Source organism: Eptatretus burgeri, chromosome 9, assembly GCF_056783735.1.
Source record: "Eptatretus burgeri isolate ZD-2024b chromosome 9, Ebu_testis_v1, whole genome shotgun sequence".
Lineage (NCBI taxonomy): Eukaryota > Metazoa > Chordata > Myxini > Myxiniformes > Myxinidae > Eptatretus > Eptatretus burgeri.
In genome coordinates, this window is record NC_140969.1 from 19,366,687 (window position 1) to 19,384,430 (window position 17,744).

The following is a 17,744-nucleotide window of genomic DNA, read 5'->3' on the forward strand; positions in this document are numbered from 1 at the left end:
ACACCATCTTGTAGAGCGACTTATTTTCGAGCAAAGCTCAAAATTTGAAGTCGAAACTCCCATTACTTTTTGTGTAAGAAGGAAAATGCCCGTTCATATCGCGCCGCGCGTATGCTCCCGCATAGCCAGCATCACGCTGGCTGGGATGCAATATGGTGCCTGCCTAGCCAGTTGGCCAGACTCTCATTATATACGGCACTGGGCGTATGGCCTGCCGTGTTAGGGTGAGTTGCCTCCAGCAGCTAAAAAGAAAAAAAAAAAAAAAGAAGAACTCAACGACAAACAAGGGACCTTTGACGGCCCTAAAGACATCCGACCATCAATGCCTGCTGCGCACTCACCCACCAATGTTAACTTTGCTGTGTTTTCTCTCCTCAAGTCACAGGTCCTGAGCCATGGGTAGTGTAAGTATTGGAAATGTACATAATTTTAGCCTACCTGTTGTTTATTTCGCGCCGGCAATGTAGTTAAGTTGTCCGAGTGAGTCTGTTAGTTTAGTTACGCAACGCACTAGGTTATTTATTTTTGGGAGATGTATTTAAATGTCGCACTCAGGGATCCGTAGGTAAAACGTACTTGGGGGAAACCTACACCCACATGCCACACAAAAATTGACGACTCGGGTCGAGTCTATAAAAAAAGGGGGGGGGGAAGTGTTACAAATCTAGAAACCATGCGCACTCAACATTCAGGTCCCAAAGTTAGTTATGCTGGTAAGTATGTGTGTAGCACGATACCCTCGGAATAACTTCTGCAGGGGAGGGGCATAGAAAGGCTGCGACGGCACCGCCCGAGCATTCACAGCACAGAGCTCCCATCCTCAAGCGATCCCTCAACCCAACTTTTGCGGCAAGTTATACAGTATGCTCGGCAGCTCGAGATGATCGACACGAGCTTCCAATGATCTGGGATGAGATTGCTGGTTGCATTGAAAAGGCATACGAATGAATCTATCTATGTATTACGAAAACTCTCATCTTGTATATATTGTTGTGGTTGACGAAATTCACAAACCACCATTCAGGTCCCTTAGGTGAGATATCTCGGTAAGTATATGTGTAGTTAGGCCCAAACCCGTTGTCTAGAGGGAATAAATGTCATTCATGCGGGCTGCGACTCTTCAGGATAGCCGTTTTTCTTTTACTATCTTTATTTTGGACCAGCCGCCATTATTACCACCACCAACCACGTCTCAATAGCCATCACAACAACCACCAACCACAACGCCGCTTCACCACAACCGCCACGACCTTTACCGTCACAACTCGCCACCATCGCATCACCGTCATCTCGCGCCACTCGTGGGCACCGATGCTGGACTCGTGCGGGGCGCGCACCGAGCAGCGTGTTCAAAAACATCACGGACTTTCCGCAGAAAAACGGATCAAAAACGACTCGCGCCCACTTTTGTTCCGTCCAATCGGTGAGCGAGGGGCGGTTTGGCCCCGCCTCCAGGGCGTTGGAGGGCGGTCGCTATATGCAAATTCATGGATCAAAAAGCATTCACGCCCACTTTTCCTCGGGCCAATGGGGAGCCAGGTGAAGGGTCGGAGGCAGAGGGTGAAGGGTGAAAGAGCGAAGCCACGGGGCTTCTAAAAATGACTGCGTTCGTCAGACAAGAAAAGTAAGAGTTCAGTTGGAAGTTGAGTAAGAGTTGAGTTGGAAGTAGAGTTGAGTGTGCGGAATTCAAGAGAGTCGTCGGTGGAGCTGGAAAGAAGTGGTACTAGTCGGAGTGAAGAGGACGGAGCTGTGGAGAGGTGACGGCGGCGAAGGCGGACGAGGGGGTGCTCCCGTCGGTGCCGGGAGCGGCACAGGGAGAGGCCAGCAACGCGACCGAGGTGGAGGAGGAGACGCTCGCCGCGGGACCCGAGACAGGGTTATATCCTCCTTTCCCCGAGCATCAGCAACCCCCTCCTGTTTCCCCCCGCGCTGAGATAGTGCGACAAAGGGGCCCCCTTCCCACCCCCTACCAGACACTGTCCGCGAGGCCCGCGGAGTTGAGGCACCACCGCCGCTCCGCGTCTCATCATCAGACGGGTAGGCCCGACACGGTCTCGGCCCCAGGCCCGCCTACCCCCCTCATCCTGGAGGGTGGTTCTCTTTTCTTTTGCTTTGGGAATATGTGTTGTCGGCGCCGTCTGTGAAGTAAAATTGTATAAGTGTTGCCGTGTGCCCGGTAGTCGGTTAGATCTGCATTGTTGCATTTGCTTTTTGTGTAATATTGCATTGTCTTCTTCTTTTACATGTGCTTTTGGTGGAATTGTATATGTGTGCTTTCCGTTCATCGCGAAATAAATGTGCTTATTGTTGAACTGTTTTCCCGCTTCGCTTCGTCTTTTCCTCTATTGAATCCCCATCTTGCTTCACGTAAAGGGTTGGTCGTGGGCTAAAACGCCCGATAATTAATCGAACCGTCGAGGCCGACGAATAACACCGCTCGGTTATCCCGATAGAACGGAACGGGTCGCTTAAAGTGGCCCGTGTCCGAAGTCGACCTGCGGCGAGGTGCGATCGCCCGGTCTACCCTCCATGTGGGTACTTAGGTAGGTCGAATTTGGCGAGCAACCCTATCCCACGCGGGGGCCGATTGGCACGATCGTGGTGAGACCGAAAGGTCCACCCGTGACTGGTTCCCGGCGTTAGTCCGAGAGGGTCACGACTGGATTGTCCGTCCGGTGGGCGACGTGCCGCGATTCGAGTTACGTGGCCGTCCGCACGCCGGCGGGCGCGAATCCGCAACACTGGTGTCAGGTCGTGCGATATAAACTCATCGCCCTCCTCGCGGCACTGGTATCGGAGAACGGGAAAATGGGCTCTCCTGTCTCCAACTAAATTCACGGGAATCGGTCCAGGGGTGAGAGGAGCGACCCCCGATTCCCTCCAAATTACGAGCGAGCTAAATTAACCCTTTAAGAGAAGCAAGATGGCGTCTCAAGGCGAGCGGGAGCCGGGGGTATTAGAAATGGATGTAGAATGTGTAGAATCCATGGCTCAGGATGAAATCCCCGTGCAGGAAATGTTGGTTGTACAGGAAAACGAACTCGCCCAACTGAACCCAGAGCCCGAAATGGGTGCGGCAGCGGCCGCGGTGTATGACACCTCCCCTCCCCCTCTCCACCAAAACCCTTCCCCAACCCCTGCCGAAACGGCTCACCCAAGCGCACCCGACATGGCCCAGCTATGCGCCATGCTGGCGGAAATGACAGCGAACATGATCAAGCAAATGAACGAAAAGATGGATACATACACAAATGAATTTATAAACGAAATAAAAGGAATGAACAAACAAATGGACGAAGTGAAAACGACGATGGATGCGAATACACAGCAAATGAGGGAAGAAACGAAAAAGCTGCGGGGTGAGACGCAGAACATGGGCCGATGCCTGCAGGCGGGCATGAAGGCCGTGAGCAGGGAGCTTAAAATGGCGACTCCACGTGCAGGAACGAACGAGCTGGGAGGGGGTGCAACGGCTGACAGGCCCGCGGTGGAGGCGGGTGACAAAATAATTCAGGGGGCGTGTTGGGCGAGGGTTGTGACGATGACCGAAAGGGAAAAATTAAATGGGGAGACCAAAACGTGTGAGACGAGACACGAGGTGACGACAAAGGAAATAATAATAGTTGAGACAAGGGAGGTAAAGGGTGAAGAGGTGACTGAGTTGGCAGAGACACGGGAGATGGGAACGATAGAGGGAAGACTGCACGATGAAGACGGGGTAAGTGACGCACACACACACACGGAGGTAGTGGAGGAGAATGGGGGTGAGCTCGCGGGCTGGGTAGAGACCCGGTGCGAGCAGTTGGATGGCCTCCTCCAGGAACGAGGGGAGGGAGTATGCCCCCTTGAGGCGAGTCACGACCAGGCGAGTTCGGTCGTGCTTTGCAAGGTTGAGGGGACGGGTGCTGTGGACAGGTGCATGGAGAGCTTGGGGGGTATAGAGGCCCCGGAGACCCTTGTGGGGACACGAATCCCCAGTGTGGTTGTCCCTGTGTGTGTGGTGCAAGGCGTGAGTGCGTCCCCGTGTGTGGAAGCGACCCCGTGTGTGAGTGGTGTGGTGGCGATGGTGCCAGAGTACGTGCTTCCCAGCACGCCGTGTGTGGATGAGGCACCGTGTGTGGAAGAGGCCGTGTGTGTGGATGAAACGGCCAGTGTGGATGAGGAACCGCGGTTGAGTGCCCCCGCGTGTGTGAGTGAGGGACGGTGTGTGGATGAAGCACCGCTGTTGAGTGCCTCGCGTGTGTGAGTGAGGCACGGTGTATGAGTGAGGCACGAGTGAGTGGAAGGCCGCGAGTGAGTGGAGCCATGTGTGCGAGGGAGGTGGCATGCGCGAGTGAACGGCCGTGTGCAAGGTCGCTGTGTGTAAGGGAGACCGTGTGTGTGAGAGAGCGGTATGTGAGGGAGATGTCGGTTGGCATGCGGGAGCACGCAGCCGCGTCTCCCGGTGTGAATGTGATGGAGTGGAGTGTGTGCGTCGTAACACGCAGGTGTGTGTGTGTCGAATGGCGACGACGGCGACATGTGAGGAAAGAAAGCCGAGTAGCGGCTGTAGTTGTTTCGGGACCGTGCCGGGTTCACCCAGCAGTGAGCACGAGGTCCGTGCTGTGCAACGCACGAGGCCCCCACGTGCTCGCTTGCGAGGGTGAAGTCCCGGTCCAGAAACGCACGCGGTGGATTTGCCGATCCCGCGGACGGACAAAGTTTAGGCAGGATTACGGATTTGGACCGGACGGGTTCTCCACGCGATCGTGTGTTAAGCTCCAACGGGCAAAGCACATGTGTTCGCGTGGGGAACCCCTCGAGACGTGGGGCTTGTGTTTTTTTTATGCGCACGGTGACGTCATGGCTGCACGCGGGGTTGGAATCCGGCAGGAGGGGTATCCCTGCCGGATGGTACCGTCCAGGGAGGGACGAGGAACACGTGCAGCTGCATGACGTCACGGGCAGGTGCAAAGTGCGCGAGCTCTGAGTTGCCGCGCTGGTGCTGCGCATGGAAAAAAAAACAAAAACAAAAAAAAACAGCAAGCCTCACTTTCGGGTGCACAGGATTCCTGGGCAAGGGGTGGAAGACCCCCTTACCTGGGCACAGGATGGAAACTAGTTAGGGGGAAGGGTTAGCTTAGCTAGACCGACTTCATGGGGCAGGGGTAAGTCCTCATGGAGTCCGTGGAATGGATTAGTTAGAGGGATTGTTAGCCAGATTTAGGTTGGGAAATAAAATGAATTTTTGAGTTAGAAGACAGTGACAGACAGTGAATGTGTAGTGGGGACGTAGCTTAGCTACGTAGTGTTAAAAGGAACGTGCTGTAGTTTAAGGGACGACGTGGGAGCACAAGTTAGTTAGGGGATGTAGTTAGGAGGATGGCAGAGTTCAGTGGTGTGTGTGTTGAAGAGTTGTTGGTGAGTGAAGTGGAAGCATGTGCTTGATGAGTGAGTGAGGCCAGCGGGTCTGTGTGTATGGAGCGAATGGGGAATGCATGGTGCGATGAGTGATTGGGGGGAGGAGTGACTCCCGCCCAAGGGACCCCAGGGTCAGTGTAGAGTGAGTTAGGGGGTTAGTTAAATTGAAAAATGGAGGTCGTTTTGCTGTTGGTGGGAGTGTAGGCTCGAAACCCGTTTGGAGGGGTGCAGGAGCCCTGTTGACGGGTTGGGAGCGTGGCTGCGAAAGGTGAGTATCGCTGAGTGGGTACCCCGGGCACCAGGCTAGTCGGCCGTGGTAGGCCAAGGGCCTATGGGGGGCCGGGATAGCGTAGTGGGCACGGGTGCGCCTGCTTGGTGCGGGGGCCCGGGGCGCCATTAGCCGCGTGGGCAGTGTTGTGGGCACGGGTGACCCTCGGAAAGGGGCCCGGGAAGCCAGCCTGCCACGTGTGCGTTTCAGGGGAGGTGCCATGGGGGGCACTCCCCGGTGTTAGGGAGCTGGTAGGCTCGGAGGCAGTGTAGTGCCCGGGGGTGCCATCGTCGGAGAATCGGCAGAGGGTCGTGCCTGCCAAAGGGAGCCACGTGTCCCAGCCATGAGACCGTGTGAGGGCACGGAAAGAAAATTGGGGGGCGAGGCCCGAAATTGTGAGGACACCAACACAGGCGACGGGAATCAGGGTTGTTCGAACCAATAGTTTAAGCGAGAGGCGCTTGTTGAAAGCCCCAGGGTAGTTTAACAGTTAAATGGTTAGGGTAGATTAGGAAGTGTACCCCTCCGCACCATCCATCCCCTCGCTCTCGTTGTGGGCCGCTGGACCCACTTTGGTTATAGATCGCTGAACTCTGGGGAGGCCATTCTGAGGCTTGGATTGGGCCTCGGCACAGGACGCTAGCTCTCCCTTATTCCCCTCCGGGAAGGGAACGTAGGGGTTGGGAGTAGGCTAGGTGACAGGATAGGTTAGCCGAACAAAGACGATAAAGGGGGTTAGGGGACGATTTATAGTGGGGAAGTAAAAAAAAAAAAAAGTAAGTTGGGGCTAAATTGGGGTTTGACAAATTAAGGGAGTGGGTATGTACAGTGACAGGCAAAGGCGATAGGTTGGGAGGGAGACAGGTAGGTCGGTCCGAGCCCGCCTTCCAAGTGGCCAGCACCACCGCACTCCCTCCACCAACCTCCACGGAAAGGCAAAGGCTGGCCAACTTCATCGGCAGCTGTTGTTTTGCTGCGAGGCCTGTGCCGGCTGGATCGTCTGCAGCTGCTGTGCTGCAAGGCCTGTGCCGGCCCACTTCATCTGCCGGCTGGCTGTTTTTCTTCAAGGCCTGTGCCGGCCAGTTCATCTGCCGGCTGTGTTTGCCTGCAGCGGCCTTCTTCTGCGGGCTGTGTTTGCCTGCTGCCTTTGCCATGCCATGCCCACTGCCCCTGCTCACCAGCCCCGTTCAATTTTTGCTTTGCCCCACCCCCCTGTTCATTGCCATGTGCGCCAGGATCAAGGCAACAGTTTGCAAGCTGCAAGAACTGCCCTGTTGGCAGCTACAACACGGGCCTGCAGTGGCGGCCCATGCACCGTGTTTGCGTCCATCCATTCATCCATCCATTCGTTGTGTTCATTGCGTGTGCCACTTGAGCTGGCACGGAGACTGCATTGTGCAGCCCATGCACCGTTGTGGTTCACTGCGTTCAGTTCAAAAAGGGAAGGCCTTGGACTGCGTGTGAGCAGCCGGCCAGGTTCCCTGTCACCTGCATTGTTTTGAGTCAGAGACTGCATGCGAGCAGCCTGGCTCCCTGCTAACTGCTTTCTTTTTGCAGAGTTCATTGATCCTGGGCCATGGTTTAGTGTAAAATTTGTAAGATAAGGTTAAGATGTACTGTAAATATGAGTGCGCCCCCGGCATGTTTGTCTTAGCGCCGGCAATTTTATTTAAGTCGTCCGTGTGAGTGAGTTTGTTTAGGTAGTTACTCAGCCCTTAGGTTATTTATTTTGGGGACACGAATACCATGAATGTCGCACTCAGGGATCCGTAGGTAAAATGTACTAGGGGAAAACTACACATGATGGCACACGAAAATTTGACGACTCGGGACGAGTCTGTAAAAAGGGGAGGGGGTAGTGTTGTGGTTGACGAAATTCACAAACCACCATTCAGGTCCCTTTGGTGAGATATCTCGGTAAGTATATGTGTAGTTAGGCCCAAACCCGTTGCCTAGAGGGAATAAATGTCATTCATGCGGGCTGCGACTCTTCAGGATAGCCGTTTTTCTTTTACTATCTTTATTTTGGACCAGCCGCCATTATTACCACCACCAACCACGTCTCAACAGCCATCACAACAACAACCACCAACCACAACGCCGCTTCACCACAACCGCCACGACCTTTACCGTCACAACTCGCCACCATCGCATCACCGTCATCTCGCGCCACTCGTGGGCACCAATGCTGGACTCGTGCGGGGCGCGCACCGAGCAGCGTGTTCAAAAACATCACGGACTTTCCGCAGAAAAACGGATCAAAAACGACTCACGCCCACTTTTGTTCCGTCCAATCGGTGAGCGAGGGGCGGTTTGGCCCCGCCTCCAGGGCGTTGGAGGGCGGTCGCTATATGCAAATTCATGGATCAAAAAGCATTCACGCCCACTTTTCCTCGGGCCAATGGGGAGCCAGGTGAAGGGTCGGAGGCAGAGGGTCAAGGGTGAAAGAGCGAAGCCACGGGGCTTATAAAAACGACTGCGTTCGTCAGACAAGAAAAGTAAGAGTTCAGTTGGAAGTTGAGTAAGAGTTGAGTTGGAAGTAGAGTTGAGTGTGCGGAATTCAAGAGAGTCGTCGGTGGAGCTGGAAAGAAGTGGTACTAGTCGGAGTGAAGAGGACGGAGCTGTGGAGAGGTGACGGCGGCGAAGGCGGACGAGGGGGTGCTCGCGTCGGTGCCGGGAGCGGCACAGGGAGAGGCCAGCAACGCGACCGAGGTGGAGGAGGAGACGCTCGCCGCGGGACCCGAGACAGGGTTATATCCTCCTTTCCCCGAGCATCAGCAACCCCCTCCTGTTTCCCCCCGCGCTGAGATAGTGCGACAAAGGGGGCCCCCTTCCCACCCCCTACCAGACACTGTCCGCGAGGCCCGCGGAGTTGAGGCACCACCGCCGCTCCGCGTCTCATCATCAGACGGGTAGGTCCGACACGGTCTCGGCCCCAGGCCCGCCTACCCCCCTCATCCTGGAGGGTGGTTCTCTTTTCTTTTGCTTTGGGAATATGCGTTGTCGGCGCCGTCTGTGAAGTAAAATTGTATAAGTGTTGCCGTGTGCCCGGTAGTCGGTTAGATCTGCATTGTTGCATTTGCTTTTTGTGTAATATTGCATTGTCTTCTTCTTTTACATGTGCTTTTGGTGGAATTGTATATGTGTGCTTTCCGTTCATCGCGAAATAAATGTGCTTATTGTTGAACTGTTTTCCCGCTGCGCTTCGTCTTTTCCTCTATTGAATCCCCATCTTGCTTCACGTAAAGGGTTGGTCGTGGGCTAAAACGCCCGATAATTAATCGAACCCTCGAGGCCGCCGAATAACACTGCTCGGTTATCCCGATAGTACGGAACGGGTCGCTTAAAGTGGCCCGTGTCCGAAGTCGACCTGCGGCGAGGTGCGATCGCCCGGTCTACCCTCCGTGTGGGTACTTAGGTAGGTCGAATTTGGTGAGCAACCCTATCCCACGCGGGGGCCGATTGGCACGATCGCGGTGAGACCGAAAGGTCCACCCGTGACTGGTTCCCGGCGTTAGTCCGAGAGGGTCACGACTGGATTGTCCGTCCGGTGGGCGACGTGCCGCGATTCGAGTTACGTGGCCGTCCGCACGCCGGCGGGCGCGAATCCGCAACAATATGTATATGTGTATTATGTTCACGAAATATAGCCAAAACGGTACACAATAGTACCAAAAAATTTGGCCCACATTACTCACCATTCTCCTGCAGTATGCAGTATCAAGTTTCATTCAAATCGGGCAAAGGAAAAAATTATTAAAAAATCAATTCTCGATTCAGTCACGTGCTCTTTGGGATTATTTGATCAATGTAAACAACCTCAGTGGTATAGTTCGCTGGAGCTATCTTTTTTCATCAACTGCTATCACAACGGGAACCCAGCGGATTCACGGGTCGTCTAGTACATCTTAAAGAGGCTGCACGGATGTGGTTTTGCACATCACAGAAGCAAATGAACGACAAACATACCACATTGTGCATAATACAGGCGGCGCAATCTGTTCGACCCATTTCTGGATTTCATTAGATCGGCTTCCTCTTTTCCCTCCAAACCCCCATCTAATTATTATATCCGATCATTCCCCTCAATGCCTGACAGATCGGAGTTGGCCTCGCGCACACAATAGTAGAACCAGGCAAATGTGAGCGCTGACCACGTGGGCCATGGCGGATCCACGCGTACTACATGAAACATGCATGGATTTATCATAACACTTTACCATCGGTCCTCGCTGGTGGCCGCGGGTGTTCCCCACAGATGGCGGATGTTTCCTCGCCTCTCCGGCCAGCGAAGCCGCATTCAGGCAGAGGTTTGTATGCAGTCCGGATCGCTCGGGCTGCGTGGCGCATCACGGAGCAGGCACATTAACCAACGCTGGTCGGGGGTGCCCGGGCAGGCATGCGGGACCGATGCCACCCTCGGCCGGTTGTCAGGGTATGGCCAGGGGGTTCTTGCAAGGCAATTCATGATGCGGAGTTCGGTGCGGGTGATTCATATCATGTCGTGAGGTCAGAGCAAAACATTTTCACAGTGTGGGGCCACCTGGCCGGAAGTGGAATGTTGTCACTTCTGGCCATCGAGGCCGGGCCGTGCGGGGGGGGGGCAATCAGAGCGCCCTGTTCAGGGAACGACGCATCTCTTTGGGGTGACCCCCCCCCTGCCCCGCGCCGTGGGGCCTATAAAGGTCGGAGCCAGGTTGTTCATTCATTCATATATTCTCTCTCTCATTCTCATTCTCTCTCTCACTCATTCTCATTCTCTCTCTCTCTCTCTCTCTCTCTCTCTCTCTCTCTCTCTCTCTCTCTCTCTCTCTCTCTCTCTCTCTCTCTCTCTCTCTCTCTCTCTCTCTCTCTCCCCCCTGCTGCCCCCACACGTGCTGGACTTCGTCATCGTTTGGACTCCGTGCTCCTTCGTCATCACCTGGACTCCACCCTCCCAACTCAAGTCCCTCCTTCACGCCGCCGGTCGCGTCTCGACGTGAGCTGCACGAAGCGAGAGACGACGCGCCAGCTATCGGGGAGGTATCGCACCACGGAGAATTCCCCCCAAACGTATTGATGGTGCGTTTGGGCAATCAATTGTACAAGGTACTGAGAGACCGTAGCCTCAGCCCCTCTCCCTTCTTGCTTCAATAACTTCTCTTCATCGGGTTTTGTGTGTGTGTGTGTGTGTGTGTGTGTGTGTGTGTGTGTGTGTGTGTGTGTGTGTGTGTGTGTGTGTGTGTGTGTGTGTGTGTGTGTGTGTGTGTGTGTGTGTGTGTGTGTGTGTGTGTGTGTGTGTGTGTGTGTGTGTGTGTGTGTGTGTTGTTCTGGCACCTGTCCCCGTAAGTTACGACTGCAGAAGATTATTAATTCGCGTTAAGTCTGCTCTGTCTGCTTTTCGTAAGTTGCTTGTATATTTCTGCACCTCACATTTCTTTTCATCCCTGCATTACACACCCCAATAAAACTCTTCCCTGTGCCACATACCTTTCCTCGTTTGCTTGTCAATAAATTATTATTATTAGAAATGTTCCCAGCTCTGTGGTGTATGGGCGGAGCATGTATTATATGGGCGGAGCCCCGAGTCACGGATGGTGGTGGTCACGTGGTTATGGCTTCATATGTCCCGACTCACCCGCTAGGGACTTGTAGCAGCAGTTCGCAGCATGTGGTATCATTAGCAGTGGCTTGTATGTCGTGTGCCTGTAGGGTGCATCGAGTGCGTACTAAAGCGGAGTTACGGGCATCCTACCCCCACCATCTCGCTCGAGGAAATAAAGCAGAGTTGTGTTACCCTCCGGCTCGTGTCTGCCTGTTCGCACCTCGGCCACAACACCACAGCTCGTTTTTGTCTTTTCTTGCATTGATCCAGCATGGTCCTAATCCTAGTTTAGCTGGGACTTTATTCCCAACGATCCATTCCTTTTAGTCGGTAAGTCCTTTGGCAATGTCGCTCAGCTGCATCCGATCCGGTAAAGTGATCCGGTTCGGACAAGGCGTACCGAGGGCGTGTTCCCTGGTAATTAAATCACGTGATTAATTAAGTAACCTGGTTAATCCATAGACGGGAGGACCCTCGGTCACGCAGTTGAGTTATTGACATCCACGGTCGGTTAGCGACCCACCGCGTCACGGAATTATCCGTGTGCGACAGCCTACAATTACAGGCAGTCTGGTGAGAGCCGAGATAGCTTCCCCCCAGTTGTCTTCTCACCCGACCCCCCGGCCCGAATCAATATATATATATATACATATATATATACATATATATATATATATATATATATATATATACATATATATATATATATACATATATATATATATACATATATATATATATATACATATATATATATATACATATATATATATACATATATATATACATATATATATACATATATATATATATATATATATATATATATATATATATATATATATATATATGTATATATATATATATATATATATATATATATATTCATATATATATATACACACACACATATATATATACATATATATATATACACACACACATATATATATACATATATATATATACACACACACAGGTGAATACTTCAAGACTTGGGAAGAGTCTGTTCCACTTTCTGAAACCCGCATATGGAGACAACAACACACTTATCGTGTCTTTATTACCTTTTGATCATCGAATTGTGATTGTGCAAGCTCTGACTTCGTGATACGAGTTAAGAATGAGTGAATCTAAAGTTGAATTCCTCAATAATCTTATATACTGTATATATGTTTTTAGGGTGCATTGTATGCATGACTATTACTTCATGTCTGTTTATATTTATGTTACATGATCTGGTTTATCAAAACATGTTCATTACATACCTCCAGAAGATGAGGTGCTGGATTGAACCCACAGCAGTTGCAGACACTCTGGCTGCACTCTGTACAGGCATTATAATTTGGAAGACCTGAGCGTCCATCCGTCAACTCCGCACCACATATTGGACAGCATAGTTCTTGCCAGTCTGATGTCGTCAACTCAACTGCACTGGTATTTGCCATAGACAATGGCAAAGCCGCCGAATCGGTGGAATCTTCCACAAAGTCTGATGAAATTCTCACATCAATGGCCTTTTCTTGAGGTAATGGTTCAGAAACAGTAGTTTTTGTAGCTATTGTTGATGGTGCTGTTTTAATCCCAACTGCAAGCTTAGCTAGTTGAGATATCTCTTCAGTTGACTTTATTTCAGCTGTATCTGACAAGGTGGTGGAGTGTATTGTGTCAGGAATGGCTGGTATCATTATTTCTGTCATGGTATTTGCTTCAACTTGTCCCAATTTCTCAGGCGTAGTGGATAATATGACCACCTTATCTCCATATTCGACTGCACTTCTCAGATCACTGGTTGGTGAAACTGATGGCAAAGCCATTTCACCTTTAATGCCTGTCTCAAATATGTTGTCACTTAAAGGCTTAGTTTGTTTCTCTACTTCCACAGGCTTTTTTTCGTCTTGCAAAGGCAAGGCTGCCGATGCTTCCATCTTTGATCGGTCCTCGTGCTTGTTCTCCGTGATTGTTCCCTTGATGTCACAGTGATGAGACTGCTCAGAAGCCATTGTGGAAACCCCTGTGCCCTTTACAGACCCATCTGAAGAAATGTTTGCAAGTCCTTTGGCTGGAGAGATTGAATTGGATTGTGTTGAAACCTGCACTGTAGCTTGAGCTGTGGCCTGGGCTGTTGCGATCAGACTACTCGCCTGGCTCAGTAAAGAAGCACCAAATCCAAATAGCTTGCCTGTCACACCAGACTCCTGTTGCATCGCAGGTCCTGATCGAGAAGTTGATTTCGCAGACAAAATCGGGCTCCGATGAGATAGATTCTGAAGCTTCCTCTGTTCACCCTGACCTGCTGCATCAGGCACCTCACTCGACAAAGGAGGCACCTGCCCCTTCCTTGGTTGTGATGGCAATCCATTACTTTTCTTTATTTCACTTTCAGTTGCCAACATTTCATAGTTTATCTTTGGTGAACATTCATTTGCAGAGTTTTCCTGAATCATTGTAAAGGTAATTTCACCATCTTCATCAATGTTTCGAGACAAATCGTGTGATAGGTCCATTCCTTGCTTATCCAATATTTGGCTTTCATCTTTGACATCTTTTTGTTGATCGTCCACATTGCTCTCTTCAAAATCAATTTGTTTTTTCATCTTCCTGACTGCTACTGGACTCTGCAATGATGGGATGTCTGTCTCTGCAACTTTATCATCCTCCTCAGCTGGTTCAGCTTTCCTGTGTACCTGTGGACCTTTTCGAGAAACAACAATATTTATTGCCTCAGTATCCTTCAATGCCAATCTCTCCTCCGAGGCAGTGTCTTTATGTAAGATGTGCAGTGCTGCTTTGTCTGTTTTGACAGGCTCATCATCCATTCCTCTCCAGCCTCCTGGTTGCTCACTCACAAGATCATGGTCATGTCTAAATGGTGCTTTTGTATGTTCTACTTTTGGTTGCTGCTCCACCAGATCAAAGGCATTCTTTTGAGTTACCTTCTTGTGTGCTCGTTTTTGTTGTTTAAATACATTACGGTTGCTCCTGCATTCTGATCTTTCACGCTCCATGCTATGCGGTCTACTTAGGTATTGTTCATCTTTGTGTCGTGTCTTCTCATCCTCCACCTTTTGCTGCTCCATCAGATCATGCTCAGCTTTGTGCATTGCCTTCGTTTCTTCGGTTTTTATTGAATTCTCCATTGAATCATAGTCAGCAATGTGTGTTGCCTTTGCAAACTCTGCCCTTTGTTCCTCTGCCAGGGTAATTATGTCTGGGCTTTTGGCTTCAGGTTGTGGTAACTGAGCACCATCCATGTACTGCATGAGTCCACGTGTCTTGGGGGGAGACAACATGTCCATCCCCAGAGCTCGCTGCATCTGGCAGTTGAGACACAGCCATTCCTGAACCTGCGGTGAAAGTTTGAGATGTCTTATGAGATTAATTTGTTCACAGGATAATATATTTTACAAAGATTGAAATAACATCATCAGGGATATCAATGAAAGCAAAAGACAATAATGCCTTCCAGGCTATGAACAGCACTTAAAAATGTTCCACTTATTTATTCCTCAGGAGCTACCTAATTCTTTCAGAGGATGATGGTAAAACAGACACACACACACACACACACACACACACACACACACACACACACACACACACACACACACACACACACACACACACCACGGAGATAGAATAAGTGGTGATAGAAGCCAACAACAGCAACTTGCATGCACAATGGAGGTGGAGACGTTGAGACCTGGAAGAGCTCTGTTCCACATTCTGAAACCTTCTGAGCTCTGCATGTGGAGTAAACAACCAATGACACACACACACACACACACACACACACACACACACACACACACACACACACACACACACACACACACACACACACACACACACACCTGCATAGAATGAGGTTGATCCTGAAAATATATCTCACCCCGAGAAACAAAATCAAAGCCATAAACCAACTTGCAGTGCTAGTATTCCAGTGCAGCTGTGGAGTAGTAAACTGGCCACAAGCGGAAATCAATAGACTAGATATCAAAACAAGGAAACTCACCATTACATCCACAAAATGCTTTACAAAAATCAATGCATCCTGAGAACGTACCCGTCGAGACGAAAGGAGTTAGCGGCCTGATGGAACTCAACCAAGTGCACAGAATGACAACAGTAGGATTGGCAGAGTATGTGAAAAGTTCAACAGACTACCGTATCCAATTTGTATGCAAACATGAAGACAGCAAACCAGAGAAGGTATCCCTAACCCACCTCGCAAAATAATTCCATAGACAGGTGTGGATGAAAGATGTTATGCATGAAACCAAAACAGCAACAAATACAGCCCGAACGACTGCAAAAAAGACAAAAGAATAATATAAACAAAATATCAACACATAAACACCGACAATTGGGAGAACGAGAAAAGAGCAGTTCCGGTATAACAAGAAAAAAAAACGAAAAAAAAAAACGACTTGAATAGATTGGGCAAAGACAAAGGCTCATTGGAATGGCTAAGAAGAGGTCAGCTCAACTGGGATGGAGAACAAATCATTATTAATGCCCAAGACCAGGAACACTACACCAGTGGCTTTAAGAAGGTCACAGGACTGAGTCAATCAGACAAGTGCAGGTTCTGTAAGGTAGACACAGAAAGTATGAGCCACCTCCTATCGGGATGAAAAAAAAACTCATGTCAGAAGAACTGTGCACACAAAGGCACAGCAGGGTTTGTAAAGTAATCCAGTGGTACATCTACAAAAACTTCAATATCCCAGTCCCAGGAAACTCATGGAAACATGAACCAAGAGCAATCATTGAAAACAAGGAAGTGACGCTTATCTACGACCTAATGATCCCAGAGAGCGTGAACATAGCAAACAAAGCATTGTAACTGGATATAGTACTTAGGTACAAAACAGAAAGGAAGCATTACCAATTGAGGATTCAGCACCAAGCAATTTTGGCCTAAACAATGCAGAAATAAAGAAAATGATGAAATACCAAGATGTCAAAAATGAAGTGAAAGATCCTGGAACCTGAAGAGCACTGAAATTGAACAAGTGATCATTGGAGAAACAGGAATGATGAAGAAGAACCTTACAGAGATCTTAAAAACCATCCCTGGGAATATTAACAGAAGCGAACTGCAGTTGGAAGCTGTCCGTGGCTCAGCGATGATCCTGAAAAGAGCCCTTGGAACAAAACTTTAAGAACAACATAACTTTACAGCTTGGTCCGTGAATCATGATCCCTTACTGAAACGGAGGTGGATAATTCGAGACCTGGGAGGACTCCGTAACATCTCCTGAAACCCCATAAGGAAATAACAACCAACAAAAACACACACACACACACACACACACACACGAACAATACTTTCAGCAGAAAGAAAGTCAGAGAATAATGATCATTTAAAACTGGAAAAACAAAATGGCTTTGTTGCCTGCAAATAGATTCAGCAAAAAATTGGGCAAAAAGATAACACTTCTTACTTTGTCTCGACAACACACTAACGAAAGAAATTAAGATCCCCTACTCCCCCCCCATCCCCTTTGTGCAATTAATTAGCTTTTACATTTCTTTATTTGAATCATTACAATTAGCTGATCTTTCTAAGCTCAAGTCTGAACTCTCAAACCTCTCTCCCTCCTCCAAATCCTGGTGGCGTCGAATCAAATCTGTTTCTGGTGTATGTTCCCCCTCCATCCCCTCCCTTACTGTTATACACCTTAACTCCTTGAACAGCTCAGCTCCACCATTAAGCCTGGCCCTGTGACTCTGGTCATTGGTATCCAGTGTCCCTTGAGAGACAAAATTCTTCTTTGCCCTACGGTGAGTTCCAAGATGAGACTTGAAGACACGCCACAACTCTTCAGGATTCTCCAAAGCACCCAGACTCCCCAAATCCCCATTCACTCTGTTCGCAAACTTCTCAGCCACCATCTCATCCATGAGCTTGCCAACACCTAGCTGAGGCTGGGATGGTACCATTCTCCCGGATTTAAGCTGCAACTTCAGAGTTGCTACAGCAAGCCTGTGGTCAGTATGGAGGAACTCAGCAATCTGGTAGATCCTGCAGTTTTGGATCATCCTCCAGCAACCACCAACGAGCACATGGTGAATCTCCTTTGCCATACCATAAGCGTTGGAATGCCAAGTCCAGTGATGAGCCTGTAGGTGCTGAAACCATGAACCAGTCACCCTAAGTCCATGACTTCTTTCAAAGTCAAGGAACTTAGTGATATTCAGGTTCACAGTTCCAGACCAATGGGGACCAACACATGTCTCATAACCATCCCTATCAGTTCCATTCGATACACTGAAATCCCCCAAGAATAGAAGAGTATCTCGCCTGAAGCACTGATCAACCACAGACTCGAGCGTGGCATCAAATGCATCCTTCACGGTGAGGTCACTCGCCTCAGTCGGAGCCTACACAGAGACCAGAGAAATGACACCCAAGCAGTGACAAATCCTTCGTCTCATAATACGCTCATTGGTGTTACCTCAATTATGATTGGAGTCAGCTTATTG

General features: G+C 49.9%; 1 protein-coding gene across 1 annotated transcript in view; it reads right to left on the minus strand.

The window, feature by feature from the left end:
- The window catches only part of PCLO (piccolo presynaptic cytomatrix protein), a 321,244-nt gene that overhangs the window by 298,212 nt on the left and 5,288 nt on the right, over positions 1–17,744 (minus strand). Inside the window, exon 3 of the mRNA XM_085893761.1 lies at positions 12,521–14,599. Coding sequence (XP_085749887.1) covers positions 12,521–14,599 — 2,079 coding nt within the window. The remainder of the gene's footprint in view (positions 1–12,520; positions 14,600–17,744) is intronic.